The sequence below is a fragment of the Rattus norvegicus genome, chromosome 15 (assembly GCF_021556685.1).
Source record: "Rattus norvegicus strain SHRSP/BbbUtx chromosome 15, alternate assembly SHRSP_T2T, whole genome shotgun sequence".
Classification (NCBI taxonomy): Eukaryota; Metazoa; Chordata; class Mammalia; order Rodentia; family Muridae; genus Rattus; species Rattus norvegicus.
Window position 1 is genome coordinate 34,518,433 of NC_141548.1, and position 14,023 is coordinate 34,532,455.

Genomic DNA, 14,023 nt, shown 5'->3' on the forward strand with positions numbered 1-14,023 from the left:
GTATGACGTAGGACCTATGACTAACAATATAACTTTTTTTTCTTAATTTTACAGGATGGTTTTTGGAAATTGACACCAGAACTAGGACTAATACTAAAACTTAATGTAAATGCTCTGCTCAATTCTCTTGAAGAGAAGGGCATTCGATCTCTAGGTAAGCCACTGTTTTTCAGTTAATTAAGTCACTATGTTCCTTCATTTTCCAGTCATTTATAGACAAACTCCTCATTATAGTAAATTATTTTGTAAACTAGTACATTCATTTGGAATGCACCACTTTTGTATGTGAGTCTCTTGTCTTCAGACACACCAGAAGAGGGCATCAGATCCCATTACAGATGGTTGTGAGCCACCATGTGGTTGCTGGGATTTGAACTCAGGGCTTCTGGAAGAGCAGTCGATGCTCTTAACCACTGAGCCATCTCCCCAGCCCCTGGAATGCACCACTTTTGGAAGTCGTTCACATGTAACTTTTGAAAGTTACATGTGACTAAAATTAGATTTTTTTTTTTTTTGAGTCAGGGCCTCACAATGTAGCCCTGACTAGCCTGGAACTCTATGTAGAGCAGGCTGACTTTGAACTCACAGCAATCTGCCTACCTCGATTTCCCAAGTGCTGAGATCAAAGGTGTGCACCACAGCTTTACCAGTGATGAAAGTATTATCTTGGTAATTTTATTAGTTTACATGGCACCAACTATTGAAGAAAAACAGCCCTAAATCTGAGAATAGTAACATATACTGGTAATCCTTCTGTGTGGCCTTATCCCAAAGACAGGTGGATCGTGAGCTTGAAGCTAGTCTGGGCTACATTGCCAGATCCTGCCAGTAACAGCAATATCCAAGAGCTCAATTTCACATGCTCAATAATTATTTTCTCGGCCATAACATATGTACCTATTGGCCAACAGGGACATCCTGTTTCACTTAGTGATTTACTTGGAGACCTTTGTACTTTCTACATTGTGACCCTTCCATATTTAACACCCAGCTTTTAGCGTCAAAGAAAGACAAATCAAAACTACACTGAAATTCTGTCTTACTCCATCAAGAAACAATGGAGGCTGAAGAGACCCATGGTTCTGGGTTAAGAACAAACACTGCTCTTGCAGAGGACACCAGTTTGGTTCCCATGTCAAGTGGCTGACAACTCCCTCTAATCCCAGTTCTTGTGTGTGTGTGTGTGTGTGTGTGTGTGTGTGTGTGTGTGTGTGTGTGTGTTTTGAGACAAGGTCTCTGTATGTAATCCTAGCTAACTCACTGTACAGACCAGGCTAGCCTCAAACTCACAGAGATCCTCCCAAGTGCTGGGATTAAAAGTGTGTGCATCACTCCTGGATTTAACTCCAGTTCTAAGGGATCTAACTACCTCTTCTGGTCTATGAGGGCAACTTCATTCACATGCACAGCAAACTGGAGAAAGAAAACAACAAATACCCCTGAGGACGGGGCAGGCCAAACCTTCATATACTGTTAGTGAGTCACTATGGAAACCAATATGATGGTTCTTCAAGAAAACCTAAATAGAATTATTATATAAGCCAGTTATACCACTCCTGGGCACATGTCTGATCAATTCTAAGTCAGCATATCACAGAAATACTCTTCTGTCCATGTTTATTGTGGTACTGTTCATAATATCCATGATATGAAACTAATCAAGATGCCCATCAACCTCTGAATAAAGAAAATTCAGTGAGGCAATGGTGGCACACACCTTTAATGCTAGCACTTGGAAGGCAGAGGTAGGAGACTCTCTTGAGTCGAGGACAGTCTGATCTACAGAGGATTTCCATGACAACCAGGGTATACAGAAAAACAAGCAAAAGAAGAAGAAGAAAGAAAGTGGGGGTGGGGTGGGGGTGGGATTCAATACTATACAGAATGAAATTGTATTCAGGCATGAACCAGGCATGGCTCATGCCTGAATCCAAGCACATGGGGAGGTTGAGGCAGGTGGATTGCCATGAGTTTGAAACAGCCTGAGCTATAGAACAAGGCCCTATTAAAACAAAACAAGGGCAGAGAGACAGCCCAGCAGTTAAAAATACGTGCTGACCTGAGTCTACCCCCCTCACCCTCCCCCCCAGCCACATGGCATCTCACAACTGTCTATCACTCCAGTCCTGGGGAATTCAGTGATCACTGCACACATGCAGTGCATGTGTATACATGCAGGCAAAACATTCATACACACAAGATGAAAATGATTAAATCTTTAAAAACAAAGCAGACGGGTTAGAGAGATGGCCCCGCCATTAAGAGCACTGATTGTTCTTCCAGAGGTCTTGAGTTCAATTCCCAGCAACCACATGGTGGCTCACAACCATCTGTTATCCAATGCCCTCTTCTGGTGTGTCTGAGGACAGCTACAGACACTCATGTACATAAAATAAATAAACAAATCTTTAAAAAAGCAAACAAACAAAAACCAAAGCAAAGACAGTTTAAAAAGCAACATCGAGGGGTTGGGGATTAAGCTCAGCGGTAGAGCGCTTGCATAGCAAGCGCAAGGCCCTGGGTTCGGTCCCCAGCTCCGAAAAAAAGAAAGAAAGAAAAAAAAAAAAAGCAACATCGATGTAGTTTCCATGTGATATGGCTTTGTCCATCCCCACTACAGAGCCCCATGACTCCACAGTAAGACAGTGGTCCTCACAGATTTAATTGTGGTATAATTCAGTTGGGTGTTTGGTTTTGTTTTCAGACAGGGTCTGGCTCTGTAGCCCAGGCTGGTCTAGAACGCACTATGCTCATGGAATTCTTCCTGCCTTAGCCTCCCAGGTGCCGGGGTTACAGGTAGGAGCAACCACACGTAGCCTCGTAATTCCTCGGTAGAACTTTAAGGCACAGAGGGCATTAGTTAATTACTTTTTTGTTGTTGTGCTTAAAAAAGCTAGAAACAACTTAAAGAAGAAACTTTATTTTGGCTTGTGGCTCCAGAGTGTTAGAATCTACATTGGTAGGGATGGCATCACAGCAGGTAGCTTGGGCAGGACACTGGCTGTTCACATTGTGTCACACAATAGGAGGAGGCTATGCCACCCCTAGTGAGCTTCTTCCTCAAGTACGACTCCATGTCCTGAACCATCCAAACCTCTCAAATAGCAACACCACCTGGGGACCAAATGTTCAAATACACAAATGAGCCTAGGGGGACACTTCTTCAGACCACCACAGGAAGTAAAGGAGATCTTTGTTTTTTTTTAGGTACAAAAGGAAGAGAGCGTCTTCTGGACCTGATTGCCACTTTACTCGTACTGCAGTTTCTTTATACCAAGTTGGAACAAGAAGGAATGGCTGCCAAATCTCTGATAAAGATGGATGACGTCCTCATTTCTAGGTGCTTCAATGTCATAATAAGAAATGTTTTGAGAATTTGGTATATACCCCCCTTATATTTTGTTTGTTTTTTGAGACCAGCTCCCACAGGGTGATTTGGAACTTGCTATGTCAGTGAGAACAACATCAAATTTGTAGCAGTCTTCCTGTCTCCCAAATATTCGAGTTGTGGGCTGTGCCATCATGCCTGGTTTGTAAATGATAATCTTAAGGGAGAATTTGTTCACAGGTTACAGCTTGCTCTGAGGTTCTTGTAGCAGGATGACTGACATGGGATTTTTATGTCAGTCTGCATGGGAACAAATCTCAGAATGCATGTGCATGTTGATGCCAGAACATAGCTTTTTGGGCTCCTGGTTTGGTGCTCCACACTGGAGTTGCTCATCTGTGCCTTTAGAAGAGCCACATTGTGATTGTTGGCCTGTTCCAAACAACCGTGTGGTCTGCAACAAGAGTGCAGATGGGAACCATGTGCCCTGTGTCTGAGTACTTAAAGTCATGGACCAATGCTGGGACTGAACCTTAGTGAGAGAGAACTTGCCTAGTGTACACTGAGACCTGGTGCGCTCTCTCTCTCTCTCTCTCTCTCTCTCTCTCTCTCTCTGTGTGTGTGTGTGTGTATGTGTGTGTGTGTGTGTGTGTGTGTGTGTGTGTGTGTGTGTGAGAGAGAGAGAGAGAGAGAGAGAGAGAGAGAGAGAAAGAGAGAGAGTAAATCAAAGTATCAACCTATTCAAGGTGGCACATTCCTGTAATCCACCACCAAAGAGGTTACAGATGAAAATCATAATTTATGGGCCAGCCTAGGCTACAGAGGAGGACCCTGTCCAAAACAAAAACAGCAGAAAAAACTATCAAACTATTAAATAAAATACATTAGAACATTCTTCCTGGAATAGTAGTGCACATCATTAATTTCAGCACTCAGGAGGCAGATACAGGTGAGTCTCCTCTCCTCTGTGAGTTTGAGGCCAGCCTGGTCTACATAGCAAGTTACTGACAGCCAGACCTATATAATAGAGAGACTCTGTCTGTTTTAGTAAGGGTCTTCCTATTGCTGTGATGAGACACCATGACCATGGCAACTCTTATAAAGAACAGCATTTAGTTTGGACTGGCTTACAGTTTCAAAGGTTTAGTCTATTATCATCATGGTGGGAAGCATGGCATCATACAAACTGTCTTAATTAGAGTTTTATTGCTGTGAAGAGACACCATGACTAAGGCAACTCTTACAACTAAGCAAACGTTTAGTCGGGGCTGGCTTACAGTTTCAAAGGTTCAGTCCGGCATCATGATAGGAAATATGGCAGCGTGCAGACAGACATGGTGCTGGAAGAGCCAAGGGTTTTACATTTTGATCCAAAGGCAGCTAGAAGAGGCTATCTTTCTATACTGGGCAGAGACTGAGCATAGAGATCTCAAAGCCCACTCCGCAGTGATATACTTCCTCTGATGAGGTCACACCCACTCCAACAAGGCCACACCTCCTAATAGTGCCACTCCCTACGGGCCAAGCCTTCACACACGTGAGTCTAGGGGCCATTCCTATTCAAAACACCACTGCGTCTCAGCAAAACAATTTTTTACCTTTCAATCCCATAACCACCTGGGCAGTCAGGCTCAAGTTTAGCTTTGTTTAGCTCCCGGGTAAAGCTCTACAGGTTCTCAGAGACAAGTGAAGATAAACACCCAGCTCCTCACCCCCGACTGCACATTATCATGACCACTTCCTCAAAGGAAAAAGAATGGAAAGACCTAATCTTTGAGTTTGCCCCCAAGGGTCCTGGGGATTGAACTCAGGTCACTGGACTTGGTGACAAATACCTTCACCTGCAGAGCCTTCTCACCAGCTCCAAGAAACCGGTTTTGTTTTGTTTTGTTTTTTGCAAATCAGGTATCTCTGGTGTCTGGAATTCACTATGTTGACCAGGCTGACCTTGAACTCATAAAGATCCACCTGCCTGTCCCTCCCAAGTGCTAGGATAAAAGGTGTACACTACGGGGTTGGGGATTTAGCTCAATGGTAGAGCGCTTGCCTAGCAAACGCAAGGCCCTGGGTTCGATCCCCAGCTCCGAAAAAAAGAAAAAAAAAAAAAAAAAAAAGGTGTACAGTACTACAGCCAGCTAAGATTTTTTTTTAAGAAGGAACCTCAAGTATCCCAAGTTGGCCTTCAACTCACTGCATAGCTGAGGATAACACTGAACTTCTAATCTTGTCTCTACCAACTGAGCCAAACCCCAATAGAATTTTTTTTTAAGAATCTTGTAAGGTAGGTGAAACAGCCCAGCGGGTAAAAGCACTTGCTGTGTAAGCCTGATGACCTGAGTTTAAGTCCCATGATCCACAGGTTGGAAGGAGAGAACTGACTCTCAGAATTGTACTTAGACCCCCATATCCAGCTATGGTCATGTGTGTACTTGAGTTTATATTGTATTTATCACACACACACACACACACACACACACACACACACACACACACACGCACATGGGCACAGTTGACCTGCTCTGTAGCCAGCAAGGCTACGTCTCTGAGGATAGTCTAAGACCTGTGTAGTGCATCAGACATTTGAGCTCATGAGTAGTGTGAACAAACTGTAATGATTTAAATATGCTTGACCCATGTGAAGTGGCACTATTAGGAGGTGTGCCCTTGTTGGAGGAAGTTCATCAATGTGGGGGTTGGCTTTGAGGTCCTATGTTCAAGCTCCACCCAGTACAGAAGAGAGCCTCTTCTTGGCTGCCTGTGGAAGACAGTCTCCTCGATGCCTCGAGATGTAGAACTGTCAGCTCCTTCTCTAGCACCGTGTCTGCCTGGATGCTGCCATACTTCCTGCCATGACGATAATGGACTGAACCTCTGAAACTGTAAGCCAGCCCCAGTTCAATGTTGCCCCTTATAAGAGTTGGTCATGGTGTCTCTTCACAGCAGTGGAAACCCTAAGACACAAGCCAAGCAATAATGTCCCACACCTTTAATCCAGAGGGAAGGGGATCTTTGAATCTGAGGCCAACATGGTCTACAATGTGAGCTCCAGAACAGTCAGGGCTACAAAGAGAACCCTGCCTTCAAAACAAAAGAATAATACAAACAAAGCACTTCTCACTTTTATTATTAAAGTAAACATGGTATGAAGCACTGTTCACGATTAGCTTAAACAGAGAATATACTGGTGTTATGCCTTATCATCGTTGGTCATGTAAGAGCCAAGAATACTATACTCCTCCCAGGCCTTTGTCTTTCCCACGAGATAATGTGGACATGCAAGGGCGTGTCATGGCCTTGGTTCTGGTACACTTGTTGTGATAAATATTATTTAGGGGTTTCTACCCCAGCTTAGGTCATTTAGTTCCAAAATAAGTGACATGAAACTTTTATATTTATAATAAGCCTTAAAACCCTAGAGCTCAGCAGATAGCAACCCTCTAAGCTGTCCTGTCTACTCTCCTATCGGTAACCCCGAGAGAGCACTTGCCATGTTTTACCCGGGGCCATTCCTACTTCATCAGGCTGGCCCCCATGGCCATGCTCTCATAATCCACTACTCCATGGTGGCTTCTCCTTTTCTCTTCATCTCTCTTTCCCTCATGCTTCCAGCCTCAGACCCCAAGACCAGGGATCGTTCAGCTCCACCTCTCTTCGGCCCAGTTACAGGCTGAGGGCATCTTCATTAAGCAATCGTGGATAACCTGGGGGTGGGGGGCAAGATTTACACAAGAAAATCCGGTATACTTGAGGATCAACATCTTGGAGCAACCAGATTCGGGGGTCTAGAAGCTAACATTTGAATCCCAGCAGCACCAGACCAGTCTGCACACAGTCACTGATTATAGTTTATGCAACTCTTTCTACAAGTCTTAGTCAGGGTTACTATTGCTGTAATAAAACACCATGACCAAAGCTACCCGGGGAGGAAAGGGCTTATTTTGGTTATACTTTTACAGTTCATCAGAAGAAGCAGTCAGGGCTCGACCTCAAGCAGGGCAGGAACCTGGAGGCAGGAGCTGCTGCAGAGGCTGTGATACAGAGAGGCTGCTCACTGGCTCCCTCCTCACTGTCTGCTCAGCCTGCTTTCCTATAGAACCCAGAACTACCAGCCCGGGGGTGGCCACACCCACAAAGGTCTGGGCCCTGCCCCATCAATCACTAATTAAAAACTGTGCTACCGGCTGGCCTGCAGCCTGATCTCTTAGAGGCATTTTATTAATCGAGCTTTCAACTCCGATGACTTTGACCTGTGTCAAGTTGACCTGAAACTATTAAGCACAGCTACCTTGTGGGAAGAACATTGTGCCCTCTGCCCTATCCATAGTTTACTATGAGTTCACAGCTTTCTTACACAGGCTACACACACACAATAAATTAAATTACGGGGTTAGGGATTTAGCTCAGTGGTAGAGCGCTTGCCTAGCAAGCGCAAGGCCCTGGGTTCGGTCCCCAGCTCCGAAAAAAAAGAAAAAAAAAAAAAAAAAAAAAAAACTTCGGGTAAGGGCTGGCAGCGGGTGTGTGGGGATGGGGGTGTGGGGGTGGGGGGTGGGGGTGGGGTTAGGTCTTTACAGCTGACTCTCGGGTGTTCATGCATCTGGAACAATTTGAAAACTCCCAGACAGTGGATGGACATTGAAACAAGGGCTCAAGGACACTAGAAAAGGAACTACAGGAAACAAATACAAAGCAAGAAAAAGCTGCAGCTCTCCCAAAGGAGCAGGAGTGGGGAGGTGGGGTGGAGGGTTTGCTGGGCACAGTGGGAGCTGGAAAATGAAGCAGGTAAGAAACTAGAAATGTGCTGAGTTCAAAATCCCCATGACACATGGGGATCTCAAGATTTTACTTTTATTAAAATCTTCATTTTTTGATAGAATCATTTCATCCAATACAGTGTTATAGATTTGGGACCACACTGCCCTTCACTTATTCTGAACCAATACAAACTTTTTTTTTAATCTAGGAATATTCCATGGGCTTTTGAGAACATAAAGAAAGCAAGAGAATGGGCCAGAAGAACAGAAGGACAGTATCCATCTATTTGCCAACGGCTTGAGCTGGGTAAAGACTGGGAGTCAGCTACAAAGCAACTACTGGGAATTCAGCACCAAGGCAACACTTCCCTTCACCGAATTCTACACTACAGTCAAGGCTGAAGCCAATGGAATTGCACTGTAAACCTTTCTCATAAATCTTTTGTTGCTCTTTTGGTTTTGTTTTTTCAAGACACGGTTTCTCTGTGAAGCCCTGGCTGTCCTGGAACACACTCTGAACAGCAGGCTGGCCTCACATTCAAGGGACCTGCTGGCCTCTGCATTCCAAGTGCTGGGTTTAAAGGTGTGTGCACCACTGCCCTGCTGCCTTTCTCATATTTAGAAAATAATCAAATAGTAAAAGGTATCAATAATGACATGTAATCTGTTTTAAGTGTAGCTATCATCTCCTTTAAAATAAAATTAATGGAAAGAATTGATTAATCATTTAACGACAATAAAAGCTGTAAGAACTAGATGCTGTCTCGTGTCTTGGTAGGGACAGGGGTGGCTCCTCATGTCTTCCCTCTGGGTGTCCAGTGGAAGGCTGACAGATTGAGCAAGATAGAAAGCAGTCGGTCTTTGGCTAGTGGCTGTGTTCTACGCCGGTGCCTGTTTCTAGGAGCCTGGTCCTCAGGCAGTATGACTTGGTGCAATGCTTCCTCGTGTGTCTCTTCTGTCTGCAGATACCTCAGTTGATACTTGGTGTCACAATGAGTCTTCTATGGGTCTTGTTTTGTTGTCACATCCTAAAAGTCAGTCAACAAACCAATAGTCAGCTATGTTCTCTGCTATTTCACCTTCCAGACATTTTCCAGGTTTGGAGTTTTATGTTTGGAATTATGATCCTCATTGAGTTACCTGGCTTATTGTTACATTTGGGTTGGCTAAGAAATGTCTTCTACATAGGCTCACATATTGGGAGCTTGGTAGTCAATGGATGAGCCTTCAGGAAGTGCATTGCAGACCTCATCCTTGCAGTAATCCCTTGATGAATTTCTCAGCTGATGCCCTTGTTGGAAAATGCTGAAAAGCAGGAGATAGGGTCTGCTTAAAAGAAGTAGGCTGATGGGCTGGAGAGATGGCTCAGCGGTTAAGAGCACTGACTGCTCTTCCAGAGGTCCTGAGTTCAAATCCCAGCAACCACGTGGTGGCTCACAACCATCTGTAATAGGATCCGATGCCCTCTTCTGGTGTGTCTGAAGACAGCTACAGTGTACTTATATATATGAAATAAATAAAATCTTTAAAAAAAAAAAAAAAAGAAGAAGTAGGCTGATGGAGGCTCACCTTTGTGGGATGCACCGTCTCTCACTCTGCTTTTACTTCTCACTTCCTGTCCTGAGGTAAAGCCACTTTCCTCAGCCCGTGCTTTCTGCCCTAACGCTTTGTCTCTCCCTGGACTGAACCGGCTTCCCTGCTTCCCTGTGTGAAGAGCAGAAAGGTTCCCAGGGCATAGTGTTTCCCAGCCTTTGACTTTGAACTATGGGAGATGGGAGTATTTGACATTATAATGACACACATTTAAATTCAAATTTAGGGGGGGTAAGAGGGAGAGAGAGAGAGAGAGAGAGAGAGAGAGAGAAAGAATGGAATTTCCTTGTTTCTTTTTTGCTTGTAGCTGCTCTTTGCTACTTTGTGGGCTCTTCTGTTTCCCACCCTTTATCACCCTGGTTTCACCCACTATCAGTAGATAGGAAAGAGGAATAGAGGAGAGAGAGAGAGATCCCTGCATCTAATTTCTTTCCTTTTGTTTCTTCTTTGAGCATGACTACTAGCAAACTGAAACTAACCCTGAACAACCCATCACCAATCACCAAGCCTGCCTACTGGAGCACTAGCATTTATATCTCCTCTGAAAAATTTCCAGAATTCCAAATATCACCCAGTCACAGAAACTATCTGCAACTGGTTGCCTCCGCTTGCTCTAGCTGACCACAGTCAGCTGCTGCAAAGCAGCACATCCTGTATCCCACACCTGGGATTGAGATGAAGCGTATTCTTATATTCTGTATTTTTTTTTCTTTTTTTCAGAGCTGGGGACCGAACCCAGGGCCTTGCGCTTGCTAGGCAAGCGCTCTACCACTGAGCTAAATCCCCAAACCCATTTCTGTATTTTTTAAAAGGAACTAAAATTCCAGAATTTTCATTACAGGAAAGGACCTAAAAAGTAAAGAATAACAAAAGAGAAATTACTGTAAGTAATTGGAAATTTCTTAAATAATGGTCCAAAATAAAACCCTTTGCCTTTTTAAAATTTTTTAGTTATGGGCTGGAGAGATGGCTCAGCAGTTAAGAACACTGATTTCTCTTCCAGAGGTCCTGAGTTCAATTCCCAGCAACCACATGGTGGCTCACAACCATCTGTAATGGGATCAGATGTCCTCTTCTGGTGTGCATGAAGACAGCTACAGTGTGCTCATAAAATAAATAAACAAATCTTTTAAAAACTATTTCTTTCTTATTTTTATCCATACGAATGAAATGTCTTCCCGAACACCAGGGAGGAGGGCATTGGATTCCATTATAGATGGTCGTGAGCCACCATGTGATTGCTGGGAATTTAACTCAAGACCTCTGGAATCACGGAGCCATTTCTCCAGCCCTTTTTCTGTTTTTCCTTTCAGCCTTGGCTATCCTAGAACTCTGCTCTGTAGACCAGGTTGGCCTCAAACTCATACAGAGAGCTTGCCTCTGCCTCCCAAGTGCTGGGATTAAAAGCATCGGCCACCACCACCAGACCCAACCTTTTTTGTTTAATAGTTTCCCTAAGGTATTTGTCATAACAGAATTCCCACTTCCGCCATTGGTCTAGTCCTTCGTATAAAGCCCTTGTGTATAAAGCACTTTAACACATAAATCCTGTCTTGTGGGGATTCAGACTTCTCTCTGTTCTCTTCATCAATATTTACCTGAAGCCAGGACTTTCTCTTGTTTATCTCTCGCTTAGGCAGCCCAGCATCTCTGTTCCCACTGCAACCCTTGCTTGCCTCCTTTTCAGTGATTTTGGCTGGCACAGCCTGCCTGGCTGAATGGGACTCCCTTTTGTTGGGAGTCTAAAAGGAACAGAACACCAGGAAATTTTATTTGCAGCACATAAGGAAAGGGAAACACTTCCAAAGTCACAGGTCCCCAAGCTAGGCAAGCTGTCACTTATTAGGATGGGGAGACATATGCAGAAGTTAAGAGGGACAAATCAGTAGAGTCATCTAGGGTAAACCCTGATGAAGAAGTTTTCTAAGGAAGTACTGACACCTTGAAGAAATCATGGTAGAAAACAGTGATTGTTTTCTGCGATTTATAGAGTTGTTTTTCTGAGGAGGCATTACAGCCTTTGCATGACTTTAGTTACAAGACGGTCCTGGCAAACATGGACTGTCTTGTGTTACTGAGTACTGCAAACAGTGCACAGTAAGGCCTGAGATTACAAGGGTGGGGAATTCCTTCAAGGACCATGTAGATCAGATCTTGGGTTGGGTTTGAGGGAATCGTTTTATTCTAAAAATAGCTTTTGTTTCACAATCAATAAATATCCTTCTACACGGCTGTATAGGTTCAGTCCATTAGAGGCTGGACCTCTCGGGTGCCTGAAGTCACCATCTTCCTTTGATCATCCTGGTGACTGTAAAACAAACACAAGAGGCAGAGCCATCAGCACCTCGGTACAATAGGAGCTGTAGAAACGAGGCTTGGGCTCTTCTCCGGCTGAAGATTTGGATATGGATGAATGGAAGAACTGCACAGGCCAGTGAGATAGCTCGATGAGTAAGGCACTTAGCATGAAAGTCTGAAGATTTGAGTTCAATCACCAGATCCCACATGAAGATGGAATGAACGAAGTGACTCCACGAAGTTGTCTCGTGGCCTCATACATATCGTGGACATTCCCACAACAATAATATCTACATGACGACGACGACGATAGAATTTATTTGTAGTCTTCATACCCATTTCACAGTGTTATTTTTTTTTTTAAGATTTTATTTTATGTATATGAGTATGCTATTGCTGTCTTCGGACACACCAGAAGAGGGAGCCAGGTCCCATGGTGGTTGTGAGCCACCATGTGGTCGCTGGGAATTGAACTCAGGACCTCTGGAAGAGCAGTTCAGTGCTCTTAACCGCTGAGCCATCTCTCCAGCCCCAGTGTTATCTTTCTAAGACAGATACTTACAACTTGAAGAGCCCAAACAAAGACAAGGCACAGTGTGAATACCTATAGTCCTAGCGTTTGGAAACTAAAGGCAGGAGGATTGTCATAAGTTTGAAACTAGCCTAGGTTATGAAGTAAGTTGTTCCAGGCCAACCTGAGCTACGTAGCAAGACCCTGTCTCAAAACAAGTAAATAAGTATGTAGCCATGTTTTTATAAATCTACAAGTCTCTTTCATTTCTGTCTTGTGATATGGAGAAACAATGTTAACTGCCCAATCAGATAGCTCATATTCTGGATTTGTCACACACCCCCCTTTCTTTTTATGAGTTTAATTTTATTATGTTTTGCCCGCATGTATGTCTGTACCACGTGTGTGGCCTGGTACCCTTAGAGGTCAGAAGAGGACATTAGATTATTAACTGTGGCATGAAGTCCAGCAAAAGTTCCAGTCTCTTTGAATGTAAGAGACATCATAATACATTTCCAGTAAGCAAAATGTTCCCCACCACAGACTTGTTACTGACTTTAAATTTAAAGCTTCAGGGTTGGGGATTTAGCTCAGTGGTAGAGCGCTTGCCTAGCAAGCGCAAGGCCCTGGGTTCGGTCCCCAGCTCTGAAAAAAAAAAAATTAAAAAAATTTAAAGCAAAAAAAAATTTTTTATTGACCTTTTCCAAATTCCATTCTCAGACTTCTTCCGGTTAATTTTCTGCAAAGAATGAATTAGTTATAAAAAGCTGAAAAAGAGCTGCAGTGTCCATGGGCCTTGGGGCTTAAAAATATTAGAGATCTAGTTTTCATCAGATCCATACACAAAAGAATTTTAAAAGGTAGCCATGATATAAAACAGCAGCTCCTGTAACTTCTGCAAATGTCACCTCTTCAGAAGTTGCTTCAATTCAGTTTGCCTCATTCTTAGAAGCCCCATCAAAATTCTCCATCAAAATTCTCCACCAGATCTGGAACTTGATCATCTTCCTCCTCTCCAGAAGCAAGTGCTGCTTTTCCATCCACAGATTGTTCATGAAGAGCTTCAGCCGGTCTCTAACTGGTCAGACCATCTGCACCAAGCTGTTTGAGGATGCTGGGAAGCATTTCTGTCAGCTGCTTTGTCTCACCCGAGGCCTGTCATGGTGAAGGTGTTTGCTGCCAAAGACCCTAGACTTTTTTTTTTTAATTAATTAATTTATTTAATGTATACAAGTACACTGTAGCTGTCTTCAGACACACCAGATCCCATTACAGATGGTTGTGAGCCACCATGTGGTTGCTGGGAATTGAACTCAGGACCTCTGGAAGAACAGTCAGTGCTCTTAGCCGCTGAGCCATCTCTCCAGCCCCGAGACCCTAGACTTGAGGGTTGTAAAATGGATCATTGTTCCTTGGTTTGTAAACATGTTCACCTCTTCAATACCAGAGACGTTGTTTACCGCTAACTTGTTTAAGGAGAACCGCAGTTTCTTATCATCTGCAGTGCTGTTCTATGAAATATCTCCTTTCTTCGAGCAGTTC

At 43.8% G+C, this 14,023-nt stretch overlaps 1 protein-coding gene across 1 annotated transcript in view; it reads left to right on the plus strand.

The window, feature by feature from the left end:
- Positions 1-8,835, plus strand: part of Parp4 (poly (ADP-ribose) polymerase family, member 4) — a 102,286-nt gene extending 93,451 nt beyond the window's left edge. The window contains exons 32-34 of the mRNA NM_001427093.1: positions 55-154; positions 3,208-3,340; positions 8,289-8,835. Coding sequence (NP_001414022.1) covers positions 55-154; positions 3,208-3,340; positions 8,289-8,481 — 426 coding nt within the window. The 3' untranslated portion in view covers positions 8,482-8,835. The remainder of the gene's footprint in view (positions 1-54; positions 155-3,207; positions 3,341-8,288) is intronic.
- Positions 8,836-14,023: the final 5,188 nt, after the last annotated feature.